Genomic DNA, 21082 nt, shown 5'->3' on the forward strand with positions numbered 1-21082 from the left:
TGCTGATAAGCAGGCCACCAGCAGGAATTCGAAACTTGCTCTCATTCTTTCCTATGTTCTTGATGTTCCACCAGTCCCATCAGGGAACAGGCAATCAGAGAGCTAGGCAAGATAAGACAAGTAGAACTTGAAAGGCACTGGAAGAAAACTCCTGCAAGATATCTGGCTAGAAGCTTACAAGTTCCCCAAATGTCCTTTCTGAAGTAAAACTTCTAGGGTGTGTGTGTGTGTTTAGCTTGTCTGATATTTTACATGTAAACCTAGCCACAGGCCCAAGGGCTCTGTGGACAAAGCTGTGAACTAATGATGTCACCATTAATGATACAAATTAATGATGTCACCCATTATCCCACTTGCTCTGACTCTGGCAGGAATCCTTAGAGGAAACATTATAAAGGGAATAACACATATTATCTTGTGCAGGTCTCACAAGAACCCCATTAGCATCATTCCTACTTCATGTAGGCTCAGAGAAGTCAGGGAGCCCCTGTAACAAAGCACCTTTGACTGGATCACCCATAAACAGGTTTATTGAAGTTCCTGAAACTTAAAAAGTCTCAAGATCAAGGCACAATCTGACCTTGGAAATACTAGTTTTTTGCTCCAGGAATAATGCCTTCTAATTGTGTTTCTGCAAAATAAAAGAGGTGAGCAAACTCAACCAGGTTACTTTTACATGGGCACGAGTCTCATTTTGTTAAATTTCATGAATGCATTGTAGCTGCCTGTGGCCACACTAACTGGGTTCCTAAGTGGGAGGCCGGAGCTGTAATGAAGAAAACGTCGAGAGAAATAATGGAGGCCAAGACATGGTTCCATTAAAGGCCTCCAAAGTTTACTAAAAGTCTGTGCTTATAAAGGGGGAAGGCCCATCCCCTGCCAATCCATTCTTGATGCCTGTTGCCAGCCTGTAGTCAGTGCAGGATGCTGTCTCTGGAATATCTCAAGGGCTTCTCAGCAGGTAGCAGTGTCTTGGAGAAGAGCAGGGGCAGGTGACAGAACAATAGAGCCATCCCACCCCAGGTGGTCTCATTCTCAGTGGCAGCAAGGTCAAAGCCAGCCTACTCCAGGCTGGGGGAGGCTACAATGCATCACCTCCTACTGTCCTCTTCTGTCTCTTACTACTAAGGCATGGAAGACTAAGATTAAACATATAAATATGTGAAAACTCAACAGTTACTGTATATCTCAACATGGTCTTAACTTTTCTCCCCATGAAGAGTTCAAACATAGAACTCTTGGGTCCACAGCTACTTCCTGCCACTCAGATGAAAGGCATTGTCTGCAGTCCCAGTCTCTACTTGGGTTTTTGTGAAACTACTCATTGCAATCTGTGCCTTGGAGTCTCTTTGATAGCTCTATATGCAGGACCTGGGTGCCTGCATCACCATGTCTCTTACTTGAACAAATAGGCATGCATATCTATCTATCTATCTATCTATCTATCTATCTATCTATCTATCTATCTATCTATCTATCTATCTATCTATCTATCTATCTATCTTAGAGTTCATTCCTTTGGCATCTCCAGAGACAGCTCCCTTCACACAATTTTTCTTTTCAAATTTTCTGTTTCTTACTCCTCATCTCAGGTGAGCAAAGGAATTAAGTTAGTCAGTGTGAGATAGAATCTCAGTTCTGCACCTTTAGAACTCAGCCCTTGGCTTAAACATACTTCAGTAAGCATCCTCTCCCAAATGGTTAAGATAGGAACATTAGCAGTAATCACTTCATGCCAGACTGTGAGGAATGAATTTGCCCATGGACTGATTAGCTGAGTGCTAAGTACAAAGCAAATGTGGAAAATTTGAGATGCTCTGAAAAGAAACCAAGTGTCACACAAAGATAAACTGGGTAGTGGAAACATATGATTGAGGCTAGTCATATTTGTTTGAAGATCACCTTGTACCCTGGGGCATCATGCTCTTCTTCATTGTCCTCATTGGCCAGAACATTATCTTCATTATTTTCCAAGGCCTTCATCCAAAAGCCTTGAGTTATGGGCATACATCTATTATTTATACCCTTAGAACACCTTGCAGTAATTACTACAGTCAGATCCTACATCGAATTTAATGTACAGTTAGCTCAGGTACCTAGGACCCTCAAGTCACCTGATCTAACCCCCACTATCAGACTAGTAGGTGTCACTCAACTACCCCAGTGGGAATCCTAAAGAAGTGACACAAAGTGACAGACCATAGGCTCTAAAGCTGAAGAGTTTGGAGTCTGCTTTAGCAACGGAATAGTGTGCAAGTCCAGTTTACTGAACTCTGAAATGCATAAAACTTCTAGCTTGGTTTCAGGAACAGTTGACAATATTGAACTCCCCTTTGCTTCATAAACATTCATCTCTAGGCCCACCTCCTTGTTTCTCCATGCTGATGTCCAGTTGGCCATCTGAAGTTTATAAAGACTTAAAACAAGTACTGACCTTTGCTCTGACCTCTATTATACTACCCAGTGTAATCCATGACACCACAGTAGTCTAGCCACCTGGAATCATCTCCTACCTTATTTTCTGGAATTTGCAGATGACTCAAATTCTAGAATGTGTTCTAAAGTGAAAACTTCTAGCTTTTTACATGCTGTACATGGGTTGAAGCCCAAGTCATTGCCCACTAGGATTACTGGAAGTTCCCTAACTGTTTTTCTTGCCCTCTTCTAGTCACCTAAGCACAGCAAGGATGAACGATTATAAAAAGAAGGCAGATCAGGTGACACCTCTGACAGAGTCTGCCAAAAGATCCCAAAATTGATAAAAGTTCACTGTCCTCCATAGGTCCCACGGTGTTAACATGCAAAGCCTCCAGCCCTTTTATTGGTCACTCCATTCCATTCTGAAGTCAACCCTGTTACGTATCTACTCATAGCAGTTTGTGTGCCTGATGCTCCTTGAGATCAGGACAGTGGCCTATGCTCCTTCTAGGCACACCTACTTGCTCACTTGTTCTGCCAACTTCTTCGGGTATTTGCTTAAATGTCACCTTTCTGTGAGAATCCTCATTATCACCCTGCTGCATATTAACCACCCACTTGCAAGGAAATCCATTCCTTCTTTCTGCCTCCATTTCTGTCAAAATAAAGAGCTTGGGTCCTTATATTCTCACAATATTCCCAACTGTCAAAAGGTATTTGATATCTGGAATAGTATATTATAAAATGGGAGGTTCAAGGTTTTGTCCCTTATCACTTTGCTACTTAGTTTTAGATTGCAATTATTTGATTTATATAACTTAAAAGAAGACAATATATAATTTGGTTCACTTTCAAAGATTTTAGTTTATGGTCACTTAGAACTCTTTCTGTGGGCTTAGGGTGAGGCAAAAATTCATGACACAAGGGACAGAGCAAGGAAGAACTCAATTCATAGTGGCCAGGAAGTAGAGAGAGCTAGGAAGGTGCTGGAACAGGGTGAATCTTTCACACCATGCTCCCATAACTGAATCCCACTACCTCCCCAACCAGTACTACCATTTGGGGAAAATTTCAGCACATGAATCTGTGGGAGATAATATATAGTTTTGACAAATGCAGTATCTGATTATGGTGCTAACCATAAAGGGGTCTATTATTTATACTCTCAGAAAATCTTCCTGTAACTGCTGCAGTCAGATCCTACTAAAGATCTGAAAATCCTCCATGTCTGATACAGGCTGGGTGAGGGTGCAGCCTGTTTATATGGACAGGGAGGGTCCTGATATTGAGGAGAAGCAGAAGCCAAGAGATATGGGACATTTCCCAAAGGCTGAGGCTAAGGCAAGAACTGAGTCTTTAGTTGATTTTTGTGGAATGAAGTTTAACAGAGGGATAGTCTAGACCATCAGCAATGTTGACAGCTCTAGTGTATTGGCTCAATAAAAGAGCCACAACAGATCTGGACATGTCCTTCAATAGACAAAGATGGACATGGCCAGTCAATATGTTTACAGTGCATGAAGTTAAGTGCCACTGCCTTGAGGTGGGAATTTTTCCTTTTGACCAGAGCATTCTACATTTTAGGGGGTGGGGTAGAGGGTGCTGGTGGGGGGTGAGATTTCTTCTTGCTCATAACCTTCCTTAGTTCTAACTTAGAAGGAAAAAAAAAGTATAAAAACACTGATATATGGGAAACAGAAAAGTTTACCTCTTTATTTTTACCTTTAAATTTCCTTACGAAAAAATGGAAAGAGACAGCATGGAGAAAACCTCACATTTTATACTCCTTGCGAGTGATAGATAAAGATGTAGTGTAGTCTGGCCTATCAGGGAGCTTTGTGAAGTCAGGTGCCTTGTTCGGAGTTGCTTCAGGATAGTGGTTCTCAACCTGTAGGCTGTGATACCTTAGTGGTCAAATGATCTTTTCACAGGGATCTCATATCAGATAGGAATTAGGAAAGAAAATAAATTTATGCTTGTAGGTTACCATAATATAAGGAATTGTGTTGGGAGCAATGTTGTTTGAATATTAACTGCCTTAAGTGCTTTCTGGCACAAAGTCTTGGCCTCTGTGGGAAAGTACTAGCCCAGCTGAGTACAAATAGACATGGATCCTGAAGTCAGCCGAGAACAAATAGCTATAAATCTTGTGCATAGGTGCCTAATAACCCATTCTGTTTTGATCTTCCTGCTGAACTGTTTACCCAGTCAATATCCTGTTCCGGGAACAGGTGCATTACCCGGAGACAAAGTGACCCCCCTCCAACCCCAACTCAAGATCATATGAGTATATAACCTGGGTGGGAAAAATAAAAGTTTGTCAGCTTGATCAGACCTCTTGACTTGCTGTCCGTTCTTCACATTTCTTGTCCCCCATTCTCTTCTAAGTGACCCCCAAGTCTCTGTCGACTGTCACACTGGTCAGGACAGAACTGTGGTAAAGTGTTAGAGCATTAGGAAAGTTGAAAGCCACTGCTTTAATAAACAGTAGCCCCTAATGAATTCCTCTGAGGACCCCTGGGGAGGCGGTGGGACCATGGAGGCACGGAGTCTCCCAGCTCAGAGCTGATGCACCTGAGTCTCCACGTAGACAGCGCCCCCAGTGCCAGCCACAACAAAGCCAGAACTCATGCTGCCTGAAGCACCAGCCTCAATGGAGCACCCTACTGGCCTTGTACACAAGGCCGCAACCCACCAGGCCCACCACTTAGGTGTGGGTCTTAGCTGCTGCTTCTGGGCTGCTGCTGGGGAGGCCACATGTGCCACACCACCTCATCCCTGCTGCTGAGCAGGAGGGGACGGGCCCACACAAAGGATGGCAGGGTGGGGCTGAGCCTGGCAGCACAGTGTGGCCGGGGGGCCGGGAAGCATGGCTGCCCGCCACTTATAGCACGTGACCTGTTGCTGCCACCTCCAAAGACATAAGAACTTGAGCTGTGCTATTCTGGTATATCTTTTTTTTTTTTTTCTTTTTTCTTTTTTTGATTTTTTTCGAGACAGGGTTTCTCTGTATAGCTCTGGCTGTCCTGGAACTCACTCTGTAGACCAGGCTGGCCTCGAACTCAGAAATCCACCTGCCTCTGCCTCCCAAGTGCATGTGCTTGGCTTCCACACTCCTACCCTAGATCCTCCCCAGGAGATTCTTTCACTACAATCTACATCTCCATCTCCATCCTCTTCATCCTAACAGCCAAGCATTGTCTTCTTTTGTTAAGACCCACCTACAGCTTATTCCTGAAGACTTATACTTCTTAAAATCTAACACCGCTTCTTTCAAAGTCTGTCAGATGCCTAACTCTAATTCAAGGTATCGTAGCACCCCTTTTACAAACTATCAGGCTAGAGGTTCCCTTTCTGGAACTGACTGGCAACTTGACTTTACTCACATGCCCACCATCAGATGTGCGAAGTACCTCCTGGTCTTGGTGGACACCTTCTCGGCATGGGTAGAGGCATTTCCCACAACTAACAAAAGGGCTTAGACAGTCTCTGATCTCCTCCTCTGGGAGATCATCCGCCAGTTTGGTGCCCCACCCTCCCTTAAATCAGACAATAGTCCCAAATTTATTTCCCTGGCATTTTCTTTTTCACCCTCCCTTAAATCAGACAATAGTCCCAAATTTATTTCCCTTGGAATTTTCTTTCTTTCTTTCTTTCTTTCTTTCTTTCTTTCTTTCTTTCTTTCTTTCTTTCTTTCTTTCTTTCTTTCTTCCTTCCTTCCTTCCTTCCTTCCTTCCTTCCTTCCTTCTTTTTTTTTTTTTTTTTTGTTTTGTTTTTTTTTTGTTTTTCGAGACAGGGTTTCTCTGTGTAGCCCTGGCTGTCCTGGAACTCACTCTGTAGACCAGGCTGGCCTCGAACTCAGAAATCCACCTGCCTCTGCCTCCCAAGTGCTGGGATTAAAGGCGTGTGCCACCATGCCTGGCTTATCCCCTTGGCATTTTCATGTTCCCTACCACCCTCAATCTTCAGGTAATGTAGAAAGAACTAACCACTCTTTAAAAACTATTCTTGTTAAGCTGTCACAAGAACTTCACCTTGATTGGGTAAAACTCCTACCTCTGGCTCTTTTCAGACCACAAGCTCTCCCCAAGCAACCTCTCCTCATCTCGCCCTTTGAACTCATGTATGGATGTCCAGTCCTAACTCCTAGTCTTTCACCTAAGTGCTCTCCCCTCCCAGACCACTTAGCTATCCCATTACTTTCCCATCTTCGTTCTCCCCTATGGAACTTTGAGACCACCACCTACCTCAGCCACACTCTGTTTCCTGTCCACTGCCCGTTAACATTGGAGACCAAAGCCTTCTCTCTCCTCCAGATCATCGGTCCTCACCCCTCTCTCCCAAATAGCAGGGCCCTTTTAAGGTAATCCTCATGACCCCTACAGCTGCTAAACTCCAGGGACTCTTTCATTGGGTCCATCTGTCTCACCTTCACTTTCATTCCTCCACCTAAAGATGACCTTTTTTCCCCCCCATACACATCGACCCTAACAGAACCGTGCTCTGTTAAGTTCCAGAAGATGTTGAGATCACACCCGTCTTGTCCCCTATTCCAGAAAATGAGACTCCACTCCAGCAGCAGAGCTCGACCTCACCGGATTAGACACTGGATTAGTTGTGGTCTTTTCGTCTTCCCCCGCTGTTCATTTTAATTAAGGGTAGCCCTTCCATCTGGAGATTGGATGTCCAAGAAACTCCCACAGATAACAAATAGGCTTTCCAAATAGGGTCAGGAAACTGCTCCATAGCCGGGTGCCAGGAACTAATCGTAACTGCTATCATCCCTGTATCTGTTACCCCATCTAAATATTATGATCTCTATACTTGTTTTCTCTTTGACCAGACAAATGATTATTGTAGAAAATGGCCAGACGAATATGGGAGCTGCCCATATTGGTCTTATCAGATACATATACTAGAATCACGGATCAATCATTTCTTCTATTGATATCACAAGACACTCTTTCTACATACGAGACCCAAGGGATTCCAGGTGGGAATCAGTAGCTGTTGGTAAGCTTTACCACAAAAATTAGCCCAGTTCCCCACTAAGTACCATCCATATCCAGGGAAAATATGGCTCAATCGCCCAACCTCTAGATATAGTAAAGGTAGAAGAGATAATCAAACACTCCTCTGAGGTACTTACCACTTTGACATCTCTCATAAATAGTACTAACTTGTCATTTCGCCTTTTGCTTCAGACCTTGACCTTGGCCTACCAACTCCTTATTGTCACTAGCCCTGGATGCTTTAAAGATTGCTGGCTATGTGTACCATCTGGAAGTAACTCACAATGGTCACAATGTCTACAGTGATACTGCCTAGTAACCTTACCTCAGCCTTTGTCAGCTGCCTTGAGTCCAATGTTGCCATGACTTTACTTCTATCCCTCTCTTTGGCGTGGCACACTGTTTTAAGACTCATTCTGTAGGAACACTGAGCTCTCTAGACTGTAATAAAACTATAACCCCTGATATATCATCTTTGCCACAATGCCCTGCAGTCCAGAACATGTCAATTTTCCCTGAACTGGAAGTAATCCAGGGAAATGAGCCCCTGCCAATCGCAGTTGTAGATATGGTAGCTACTCAACATAAGAATGCAGTTCAAGTCCTGCCACTCTTGGTCTCTACAAGAATAGCCATAGGTGTGAATACTTGAACTGCAAGGATAACAACTTCTATGACCCCATATAATACATTCACTTCCCAGTTTAAAAGCGATCTACAGGAAATGACTGAACATGTGCTTACTATCTAGGAACAGATTAATTCTTTGGCAGCTGTGGTGCTTCAGAACCAATGGGGGCTAGATGACCTGACAGCTAAAGAAGGTAGTCTTTGCCTGTTACTCCAAGAAAAATGCTGTTTCTAAGTCAACCAATCCGGGATAGTGAGAAATAAAATCCAGGAGCTACAGTCAGACATCAAGAACTTCAGAAACCATGAGACCTCCAGTTACAGGGTTTTTGAAAATTCTATATGGAAGTGGATACTCCCTTTCTTAACACCTTTCCTAGTTATCTTCCTGGTGTTATTATATTTGCTCCTTGACTCATTAATCTTGTTTACATTCCTTCAACAAGAAATAGAAAAGATTTCTAACCAAACTATTTTTTCAAATTTTTATTAGATATTTTCTTCATTTACATTTTAAATGCTATCCCCAAAGTCCCCTATACCCTTCTCCCACCCTGCTCCCCTACCTACCCACTCCCACTTCTTGGCCCTGGCATTCCCCTGTACTGGGACATATAAAGTTTGCAAAACCAAGGGGCCTCTCTTCCCAATGATGGCCAACTAAGCCATCTTCTGCTACATATGCAGCAAGAGACACCAGCTCTGGGGGTATTGGTTAGTTCATATTGTTGTTCCTCCTATAGGGTTGCAGACTGCTTCAGCTCCTTGGGTACTTTCTCTAGCTCCTCCATTGGGGGCCCTGTGTTCCATCCAATAGATGACTGTGAGCATCCACTTCTGTATTTGCCAGGTACTGGCCTAGCCTCACAAGAGACAGCTATATCAGGTCCTTTCAGCAAAATCTTGCTGGCATATGTAATAGTGTCTGCATTTGGTGGCTGATTTTGGGATGGATCCCTGGGTGGGGCAGTCTCTGGATGGTCCATCTTTTTGTCTTAGCTCCAAACTTTGTCTCTGTAACTTTTTCCATGGGTATTATCTTCGCCATTCTAAGAAGGAACTAAGTATCCATACTTTGGTCTTCCTTCTTCTTGAGTTTCATGTGTTTTGTAAATTGTATCTTGAGTATTCTAAGTTTCTGGGCCAATATCCACTTATCAGCCAGTGCATATCATGTGAGTTCTTTTGTGACTGGTTACCTCACTCAGGATGATATCCTCCAGATCCATCCATTTGCCTAAGAATTTCATAAATTCATTGTTTTTAATAGATGAGTACTACTCCATTGTGTAAATGTACCACATTTTCTGTCTCCATTCCTCTACTGAGAGACATCTGTTTTTTTGTTTTTTTTTGTTTTTTTTTTTGTTTTTTTCCAGTTTCTGGCTATATGAACATAGTGGAGCATGTGTCCTTATTACCAGTTGGAACATCTTCTGGGTATATGCCCAGGAGAGGTATTGCAGGATCCTCCAGTAGTACTATGTCAAATTTTCTGAGGAACCGCCAGACTGATTTCCAGAGTGTTTGTACAAGCTTGCAATCCCACCAGCAATGGAGGAGTGTTCCTCTTTTTCCACATCCATGCCAGCATCTGCTGTCACCTTCTCTTTCTTAACATCCTCACCAGCATCTGCTGTCACCTGAATTTTTGATCTTAGCCATTCTGACTGGTGTGAGGTGGAATCTCAGGGTTGTTCTGATTTGCATTTCCCTGATGATTAAGGATGTTGAACATTTTTTCAAGTGCTTCTCTGCCATTCGGTATTCCTCAGTTGAGAATTCCTTGTTTAGCTCTGTACCCCATTTTTTATGGGGTTATTTGATTTTCTGAAGTCCAGCTTCTTGAGTTCTTTGTATATATTGGAAATTAGTCCCCTATCAAATTTAGGATTGGTGAAAATTCTTTTCCAATCTGTTGGTGGACTTTTTAATCTTATTGACAGTGTCTTTTGCCTTACAGAAGCTTTGCAATTTTATGAGGTCCCATTTGTAGATTCTCGATCTTACAGCAAAAGCCACTGGTGTTCTGTTCAGGAATTTTTCCCCTGTGCCCATATCTTGGAGACTTTTCCCCACTTTCTCCTCTATAAGTTTCAGAATCTCTGGTTTTATGTGGAGGTCCTTGATCCACCTAGACTTGAGCTTTGTACAAGGAGATAAGAATGGATCAATTTGCATTCTTCTACATGATAACTGCCAGTTGAGCCAGTACCATTTGTTGAAAATGATGTCTTTTTTCTACTGGATGGTTTTAGCTCCTTTGTCAAAGATCAAATGACCATAGGTCTGTGAGTTCATAATCACCTCCTGTTACAGGATTACCAACCACTGCTCATAAAAGAACCTCTATCCACTGAGGAAACTGATGCGAACGATTATCAAGTGGATCCAGTTGGTGAAAGCCAGCTACTCCCTAAAATTGAAGATGCCCCTAGACAGCAGGAAACACCTTAAGAGACATGACACCCTCGTTCCCCTTTCACCATTGGCTTCTCCCTCCCTTTTCCTTCCCTTCTTTTTATAATAACAAGATGGGAGGCATGCTAGCATCAGGACATTCCAAAGCTATCAAGGAACAGCGTGACCTATTAACATTTGCCAAGAAAACAGGCACCATATTTCTAGCATTCACTTGGCTCAACTCCCACCTTTATTTGTGTTTGGACCAAAAAAAAAAAAATTCTCCCATCACATAATAATCAAAACAATAAATACATTAAATATTAAAGAATATTAAAAGCAGTAAGAGAAAAAGGTCAAGTAACATATAAAGGCATTTCTATCAGAATTACACCAGACTTCTCATCAGAGACTATGTAAGCTACAAGATCCTGGGAAGATCTCATACAGACACGAAGAAAACACAAATGCCAGTCCAGGGTAATATATGCAACAAAACTCTCATTTACCATAGATGAAAAACAAAACAAAACAAAACAAACCTAAGATATTCCATGACAAAACCAAATTTACACAATATTTTCCCACAAATCCAAAAGATAAGAGATGGAAAACTCCAACACAAGGAGGAAAACTATACTAGAAAAAGCAAGAAAGCAATCTTCTTTTAAAAAACCTAAAAGAAGATAGCCAGACAAACATAATACCATCTGTAACAACAAAAATAAGAGGAAGCATCAATCACTTTTCCATAATATCTCTTAACATTAATGGACTCAATTCCCCAATAAAAAGACATAGGCTAACAGACTGGATATGTAAACATGACCCAGCGTTTGGCTGCATACAGGAAACACACCTCAGTGTCAAAGACAGACACTTCTCAAAGGAAAGGGCTGGAAAACAATATTCTAAGAAAATGGCCCAAGAAACAAGATGGAGTAGTCATTTAATACCCAATAAAATCAACTTTCATCCAAAAGTTATCAAAAACGATAAGTAAGGACACGTCATATTCATCAAAGGAAAAATCTACCACGATGAATTCTCAATTATGAGCATCTATGCTCCAAATACAAGGGCACCCACATTCATAAAAGACACATTGCTAAAGCTAAAAGTACACATTGCACTTCTCAAATTAATAGTGGGAGATTTCTGCACCTCACTCTCATGAATGGACAGATGATGGAAATTAAAAAGAGACACAGTGACAGTAACAGAACTTATGAACCAAAAGAATTTAACAGATATCTACAGAAAATTCCATACTAAAAGAAAAGAATATACCTTCTTCTACCTCATGGCACCTTCTCCATAATTGACCACATACTCAGTCACAAAACAAGCCTCAACAGATACAAGAAGAATGAAATAATCCCATGCAAACTATCAGATCACCATGTACTAACACTGGTCTTCAATACCAACAAAAGAACCAGAAGACCACATACACATGGAAGCTGAACATCACTCTAATCAATGATAAATTGGTCAAGGAAGAAAAAAAAATAGAAATTAAAGACTTTTTTTTTTAATTTAATGAAAATGAAGGGACAGCATACCCAAGCTTATGGGTCACAATGAAAGCAGAGCTAAGAGGAACACCCATATCTCTGAGTGCCTCTAAAAAGAAACTGAAGAGAGCTTACATTAGCAGCTTAGCAGTTCTAGAACAAAATGCAGCAAATACAACCAAGAGGAGTAGATGGCAGGAAATAATCAAACTCAGGGCTGAAATCAAGCAAGAAGAAACAAAAAGAACTATACAAAGAATCAACAAAACTAGGAGCTGGTTCTTTGAGAAAAATCAACAAGACAGATAAACCCTTAGCCAGAGTAACCACCGGGCACAGAGACAGCACCAATTTAATAAAATCAGAAATAAAAATGGAGACATAACATCAGAACCTGAGGAAATTAAAAAAAAAATCATCAGATCCTACTCAAAAGCCTACACTCAACTAAACTGGAAAATCTGGATGAAATGTACAATTTTCTAGACAGATACCAGGGACCAAAGAAAAATAAGGATCAGATAAACCATCTAAACAGCTCCATAACCACTAGAAAAGAGAAGCAGTCACTAATACTATCACAAGCAAAAAGAGCCCAGGACCAAATGGGCTTAGTGTGGAATTTTATCAGGCCCTCAAAGAAGACCTCATACCAATACACATCAAAATATTGCACAAAATGGAAACTGAAGGAACACTACCCAAATTATTCTATGAAGTCACAATTACACGTATGTCTAAACAACAGAAAGACCCAACAAGGAAAGAGAACTTCAGACTAATTTCCCTTATGAATATCCATGCAAAAGTACTCAGTAACATCCTTGCAAACTGAATACAAGAACACAGCAAAACAATCATACATCATGATGAAGTAGGCATGATGCCAGGGATGCAGGGATTATACCACATATAAAAATCCATCAACATAATCCACTATATAAATAAACTCAAAAAAAAATACATGATTATCTCATTAGATGCTGAGAAAGCACTTGACAAAATTCAATACTCCTGCATAATAAAAGTCTTGGAAAGATCAGAAATTCATGGCCCATACCTAAACATAGTAAAAGCAACATACAGCAAATCAGTAGCCAGCATCAAACTAAATGGAGAGAAATTTGAAGCAATCCCACTAAAATCAGGGACTAGACAAGGCTGCCCACTCTCCCTAGCTATTCAGTATAGTACTCGAAGTCCTAACCAGAGCAATCAGACAACAAAGGAGGTCAAAAGGATACAAATTAGAAAGGAAGAAATCAAAATTATCACTATTTGCAGATGATATGATAGTATGCTTAAATGACCCCAAACATTCCAACAGAGAACTCCTAAAACTGAAAAACAACTTCACTAAAGTTGCTGGATATAATACTCAAAGACTCCAGTAGCCTTCCTTTATGCAAAGAATAAACAGGCTGAGAAAGAAATGAGGAACATGATTCCTCTCACAAATAACATAAAATACCTTCATAATCACTCTAACCAAGCATGTGAAAGAACTGTATGAAAAGAACTTCAAATCTCAGGAAAAAGAAATCGAAGAAGATGGAAAGATTTCCCATGCTTGTTGATTGGCATAACTGATGCAGTAAAAATGGCTATCTTGCCGAGAGCAATATACAGATTCAATGCAATCCCCATTAAAATTCCAACTCAAGGGCTGGTGAGATGGCTCAGTGGGTAAGAGCACCCGACTGCTCTTCTGAAGGTCTGGAGTTCAAATCCCAGCAACCACATGGTGGCTCACAACCATCCGTAACGAGATCTGGTGCCCTTTTCTGGAGTGTCTGAAGACAGCTACAGTGTACTTACATATGATAAATAAATCTTAAAAAAAATTCCAACTCAATTATACATAGAGTTAGAAAGAGTAATTTGCAAATTCATGTGGAATAACCCAAAACCCAGGATACCGAAAAGTATTCTCAACAATAAAAGAACTTCTGGGGGAATCAACATCCCTGACATCAAACTGTATTACAGAGCAATAGTGATAAAAACTGTATGGTATTGGTATGGAGACAGGCAGGTAGATCAATGGAACAGAACTGAAGACTCAGAAATGAACCCAAAAACCTATGGTCACTTGATCTTTGACAAAGGAGGTAATTACATCCAGTGGGAAAAAAACCAGGGTTTTCAACAAATGGTGGTAGTTCAACTTGATGTCAGCATGTACAAGAATACAAATGGACCCATTCTTATCTCCTCGTACAAAGCTCAAGTCCAAGTGGATCAGGGACCTCCACATAAAACCAGATACAATGAAGCTAATAGAAGAGAAAGTGGGAAAGAGCCTCAAGCACATTGGCTCAGAGGAAAATTTCCTGAGCAGAACACCAGTGGCTTATGCTGTAAGATCAAGAATTGACAAATGGGACCTCATTAAATTGCAAAGCATCTGTAAGACAAAGGATACTATCAATAAGACAAAAAGGCAACCAACAGATTGGGAAAAGATCTTTACCAATCCTACATCTCATAGAGGGCTAATATCCAGTGTATACAATAGCTCAAGAAGTTAGACTCTAGAGAACCAAGTAACACTACTAAATAATGGGGTACAGAGTTAAACAGACGATTCTCAACTGAGGAAACTTGAATGGCTGAGAAGCACCTAAAGAAATATTCAACATCCTTAGTCATCAGGGAAATGCAAATCAAAACAACCTTGAGATTCCATCTCACACCAGTCAGAATGGCTAAGATCAAAAATTCAGGTGACAGCAGATACTGGAGAGGAAGTGGAGAAAGAAGAAAAATCCTCTATTGCTGGTAGGATTGCAAGCTGTTACAAACACTTTATAAATCAGTCTGACAGTTACTCAGAAGATTGCACATAGTATTACCTAGCTATACCACTCCTGGCTAAATATCCAAAAGATGCTCCAACATATCACAAGGACACATGCTACATTTTGTTCAAAGCAGCCTTATTTATAATAGCCAGAAGCTGAAAAAATCCAGATGTCCTTCAACAGAGGACTGGATACTGAAAATGTGGTACATTTACACAATCGAGTACTACTCAGCTATTAAAAACAATGACTTCATGAAATTCTTAGACAAATAGACGGAAGTAGAAAATATCATAACTCAATCATAAAAAGAACACACATGGCATGAACTCACTGATAAGTGGATGTTAGCCTAAAAGCACAGAATACGCAAGATACAATTCACAGACTAGATGAAACTCATGAAGAAAGAAGACTGAAGGGTAGATACTTCAGTCCTTCTTAGAAGAGGGAACAAAATACCCATGTGAGGAGATACAGAGACAAAGTGTGGAGCAGAGACTGAAGGAAAAGCCCCTCCTGGGGATCCATCCCATATACAGTTACCAAACCCAGACACTATTGTGGATGCTAGGAAGTGCTTGCTTAATGGAGCCTGATATAGCTGTCTCCTGAGAGGCTCTGCCAGAGCCTGACAAAAACAGAGGTGTATGCTCACAGCCAACCATTGGTCTGAGTGTGGGGTCTCAAATGGAGGAGTTAGAGAAAGAACTGAAGAAGCTGAGGGGGTTTGCAGTCCCATAGGGGAACAACAATATGAATCAACCAAATCCCCTAGAGCTCCCAGGGACTAAACCACCAACCAAAGAATACACACGGAGCAACCCATGGCTCCAGCTGCATATGTAACAGAGGATGGCCTTGTGGGACATCAATGGGAAGAGAAGCCCTTGGTCCTAAGAAGGCTCAATATCCCAGTTTAGGCGAATGCCAGGATGTGGAAGTAGGACTGGATGGGCGGGTGGAGGGAACACCTTCATAGAAGAGGGGAAGGGGGGATGGGATGGGGGTTTTTGGAGGGGAAACTGGGAAAGGGGATAACATTTGAAATGTATATAATGAAAATATCTAATAAAAATTTTAAATAAAAAGAAAGAATGAAATAGAAATAACAGGGAAAGAAAAAGGAAGGAAGGAAGAAAGAAAGAGAGAAAGAAGAGAGGGAGGGAGGGGAGTAGGGAGGGAAGGAGGGAAGGAAGGAAAGAGAGAAAGAAAGAAGGAGAGAGAAATAGAGAGAGAGATAGAGATAGAGGAAGGAAGGAAGGAAGGAAGGAAGGAAGGAAGTTAGTTTCTCTGCCATTGGATTTGGCCATAGTGTGAAAGAACTTTAAAAACCAGGTAATGTTAGGGAAGACTTTTAGGCAGGTACTATTAGAATAGACCAACATCTAGGTTTTGTAATACTTCTCTCACGTATGCCCCTCAAGTATATATATCAGGCTCATTACTTGACCTTAGGTAGTCCCATATACTTTGAGGTAAATGATGATAGCTTGAACAACATCTAAAAAAAGTGTCTGGGGAAATGGATTAATGGAAAAGAGTACCTGCTTTGTAAGTATGAGGACTTAAGTTTCAATCCTCAGCACCGACATAAAAAGCCAGGCATAAATGCACATACCAGTTCTTCAGCATTCAAGGGCATAGAAACACATGCTGACAGCTTTCTTGCCAGATATCCTAACAAAATCATCAAACTTCAGTTAAAAAAAAAGGCAAAAAACAAAACAAAAAACAAACCAGATAAACAAACCCTTTTTTAAAGCAATAAAGTAGAAAATTATAGAAAACACTTGATGTCTTGCAGTGAACTACACATGTGCATGCACAGGTGTTTCTATCTGCACATTTATGTGTATGTACCTCATGCATGTATGAAAATAATAAAAAGAATCAGATAGGAAGAGCAACTTTAGAAATCCAACCATAAAAACATATATGCATACATATATGTTTAAAACAATGAAGATGACAGCAAAAGGCACTAGATATTTCAAATACTGCATAATCAATAGTCTTTACTATTGCTTTCCAGGCTTTCTCAGCAGTCAAAACATTATTTGATTAAAAAAAAAATGATACATGCTGAGTGCCCTTCTCTCCATAAAAATATCAACACTTGGGACCTGGACTTGAGGGTCCAGTTTGGAGGAAGAAGGGATGAGGGAGAGAATATAGAAAGATATACTAAAAATGAAATGCATTATTAGAAGGGGAGTGTGGAAACCCAATAAAATAAAAGTTTCCTAAAACACATGAAGTCAACTATTGAGAAAGACAAAGTCAGCCACCTCTTGTCACCAAATGAAGCTTCAGTTTCAAGAATGCATTACATCTAATTGAGATGTTAGCCAAAGACATCCCATGGGAACCCCTAAAACAACCAGGCTGTTGTTAAGATATAGGTTGTTGATAGATTCTATTGAATACTTATACAATTCATTGAATGTGGAGAAGGTGAGCTAGTGACTACATAGAGCCTTCAACTCAATAGGCTAGTATCTTTGGTATAAGAATATATTCTGCATACTACCCAATGAGAAATGTAAATACCAGCCCATCTACAAATCCTTCAATTTCTACTAGCCTTCAAGTAATGCTAGAGTAATGGTGGCAAGAGGCCTGAGGGAATAACCAACCTAATTTATATTTGATTTGACTTAAGGCATACTCCACCTATCCAGTGGAACCCATACCTGCTCATCTGGTTATCCAAGAGCCTGGTATTAGAAAGATCAGGTACTGAGGGTAAAATCAAATACCACTGTTCAATAAAAGAACATAGTATTACATTCTGCTATATTAGATCGGGGTTGACTCAGCCATCATCAGAGAAAATTCGTCCTGTAGCAGATGGGAACAAAAACAAAGTTCCATGATGAGATGAAATGCAGAGAGTGAGACACCTTGGAACACTCAGTCCTAAATGGGATCTCTCTATGAAATTTCTCCCCTCAGGGCTCAGAAGAAAAAAAAAGCTGCAGAAGAGAAGGGGGAAAGAATGTAAGAGCCAGAGAAGAGGAATGGAAGGCACCAAGAAAACAAGGATCAATAGATGAACTCACAGAAACTGAGGCAGCGTGAACACAGCCTGCAGTGTCTGTAACAGATGGAGTCCTAGAGCTGCAAAGAGAAAGTGGACACCAGGCCTGTCCCTAACCCGAAACTATCCCCAGTGGAAATCCTCTTGAAAATGAATATTTTGTTTTCTCTAAGGGAGTTTAACTGGGGGTAACAAGCTACTCTTAAGGTTAGGCTACATGGCAACACTAGATGGCCAACAGAAAGCTGGAACACTCTGGCAGTTCTGGTCATACCAGAGTCCCACAGAACCTTTCATTCAGGCCAGACCAGAGATCCTTGGAATTTATCCCTTCTGATTCCTCAGGGAAAGACACCTTGAGACGCCTATCACAGACTGCATTCTGCATCTACTAAGTAGTAGTAACAGCCCTACAAGCAAGGAAGACAGGCAACCAAATGCAAGGGCTTTTATTTATTTGTTTATGTTTTTATCCTTTTATTTTTATTTATTATCATGGCTTTAGGTTTTGTGTTTTTATGAAATTACTGAGTGTATAAACAACTAGGTTTCTGTGGTGAGATGAATATATATATATGTATACCAAGTGTGTGTGTGTGCATGCGTGTGTCTTTTCTTTTGATCTTTGCTTTCTATATGTTTGTATCATCCTATTCTAGTGTGTTACTTTTTGTTTCATCTTATTATATTATTGTTATTTTATTATCCTTTACCAGCCTGTTTTGTAATAGAGACAGAAAGGGGGTGGATCCAGAGAGAAGGGCAGGTGGAAAAATTTGGTAGGAGCAGAGGGAGGAGAAACTATAATCAGTATATATTATATTAGAAGGAAATCTAGTTTTAATAATAGGAAAAATAAATTTCAAAATGTGCATACAAAAAGATACACCAATACTTTTATCATATTCATAAAAATAAACATAGCTGATAATTTGACTATGCAGTCACCTAAAATGGGTTTTCCTATGAGCATGCATCCAATCTCTTCAATTCCTAAAGAAATACAACTTTCAGTTTTACTTTAACTTTTCAGAAATAATAATAAATTTTTGACTTTTACATTTGTGATTTCTTATTAATATTCTCCTTAAGCTCATGTCCTTTCTCAGATGTAACGCTGGATGGGGTATGGCTAATTGGTCGCATGCTTGCCTGGCACATATAAGGCTCTAAGATGAATCTCTAGGACCACATTAAAAATAAGAACACTGACTGAGACGATGGCTAAATGATTTAAAGTGTGTGCCCTGAAAGCTTGGCCACCTGAGTTTAACTTCTGCCATTCAAAGTGGAAGGAGGGAATTGACTCTCAAAATTTGTACTTATCTCCACATGTACACTATGGCATACGCCTCTGTGAAAACACAAACTCTCATAGCTATGCATGGACAATCACAGACACACACACACACACACACACACACACACACACACACACACACACACACACTTGGTAATGAATAAAATACAGCTAGATTTTACCTTTGAACTTATGGAACACGGCCCACAGCTCTGCAATGTCTGTTGCAAAGGTGATGTCGGTGTCTAGGACAATGACTCTCTCCAGGTTGGCAGGCAGAGTTTTGGTCAGAACCAGCTTCATCAGGCCATAAATTCCAGAGTAATGTTTGTTGGGAATCCAGGACACTTCAGACTAGACAGGAAAGAAGAGAACAGAGATAAACAGTGAGCTGTTACAATCAGAAAAGGGGAAAAAAGTTACCACATGGATTCATTGCTTTAACATTATAAACCATGCTGAGACAGAATACAATCCAATAAAAATTTGTTAAATAGATAAATGGATTTAAAGATTTGTTCATTTAGTTCAAATGTATCAAGTTGTGCTAGGAATAAAAGTGTATTTAAATCAAGATAGGCCTAAAATATTGGTTGTGAAATAATTATTAAGTACAAATTCAACACTGAAATATTTAAGACAGGCTTTATTGCTATTAGCAAAGTTATATGAGCCCACTGAAGAAAATAAGTTATGTGGGGAAAAAAAAGGAAAAAGAAAAATGCTTAGCACCTCATTGTATTTCTTCAATTCATTAAACTTAACTGCCACTAAAGAAACCTCAAGGTATTTTTCTAATTTATGTTTTTCTCTATTTTAATGTTATAATCGGCTAAGTTAGTGTGAGTGCTTCCTCACTGAAATGAGGACCTGGTCAGCATCTGCATAATGTTGGTCATTGGAGAGTAATGGAAGATAGACCTAAGTCAACTATCTCAGGGCTACTGGGCTCATGTGACAGAAAGGGAACAACCAGTGCAGTATAGGTGAGTGGCATTAAGCTGCAAGGCACACATTTTCCTAATACTTGTAGCTACAGTGCGGGGCCCATAATTATACACAGGTTTGATAAAATCCTCTTCTGTACATGCCATTTGTGAAGATCACTATAGGAGAAAAAGCACACAACATTGTGTGGCGGTATCTCCATGTGACCCATGGTCCACATTTTAATTTCAACAGTATAAAGCTTCTAATGAGGATGGAGCCAGAACCTCAGAAATCCAAACAATATTCATCTTCTTTATCCTTATAACTTCATTTAGAGCACACTGGTTTTAAGAGTTGGATATGGGTGGATTTCACATAGAACCTGGGAGGCAGAGGCATGAAGACTACTGATAGATAAAGACCTCGATGAACAACCAAGTGGGAGTCCCATTTCATTGCCACTCTAGTCACAATAGCTAGAAAATTTAGACAATTTAAAGATTCACCAACTAAGAGATGGCCAATGAAAGTATGGTGCATATATACTATGGAATTATATTCCGCTATAAAGAAAAATTATAAACATTAAAGGTGAATGAATGGAATTAGGAAAATATATAGTAAGTAAGTAACCCAGCTGTGAAAAACAAATGTCACATTTTCTTTGACATCTGAGGTTCCTAGCTACAAGTCTTCAGAGGTGACTATGTAACCTGGGGCAACTGCAGAAACCAGGAAAGTAAAAAAAATCCAGGAATGTGGAAAGAGAGTTAGAGAATAATAGCAAGGTGCAATTGATTTGAAGGAGGAAATGGGAAAAATAGAGAGAAGGACTTAAATTGGGGAGGTCAGTGCAAAAGAGAAGGAGAGCACACTACATATATGTAGTTTAAATGAAAAAAAAAAAGTTTTCTGGGCTGATCATGCATCCTCCAATAGCCATAGACTATTTAACAAAAATCCCTGATTCCAAGTATGGGGAGATCCCATCTGGGCTGTTGGACTGGAAAGTTCAAGAAACTCCC

At 40.3% G+C, this 21082-nt stretch overlaps 1 protein-coding gene across 4 annotated transcripts in view; it reads right to left on the reverse strand.

Annotated features, from left to right (window-relative positions):
* Positions 1 to 21082, reverse strand: part of Large1 (LARGE xylosyl- and glucuronyltransferase 1) — a 539124-nt gene that overhangs the window by 214387 nt on the left and 303655 nt on the right. For all 4 annotated transcript variants that reach the window (XR_003947238.1, NM_010687.2, NM_001317391.1 and 1 more), the window contains one exon: positions 19310 to 19481. Coding sequence is in view for 3 of the 4 variants with exons in the window: in NM_010687.2 (NP_034817.1) it covers positions 19310 to 19481 (172 nt within the window). In the remaining variant the exon portion in view is untranslated. The remainder of the gene's footprint in view (positions 1 to 19309; positions 19482 to 21082) is intronic.

This window comes from Mus musculus, chromosome 8 (genome assembly GCF_000001635.26).
Source record: "Mus musculus strain C57BL/6J chromosome 8, GRCm38.p6 C57BL/6J".
Taxonomy (NCBI): Eukaryota; Metazoa; Chordata; class Mammalia; order Rodentia; family Muridae; genus Mus; species Mus musculus.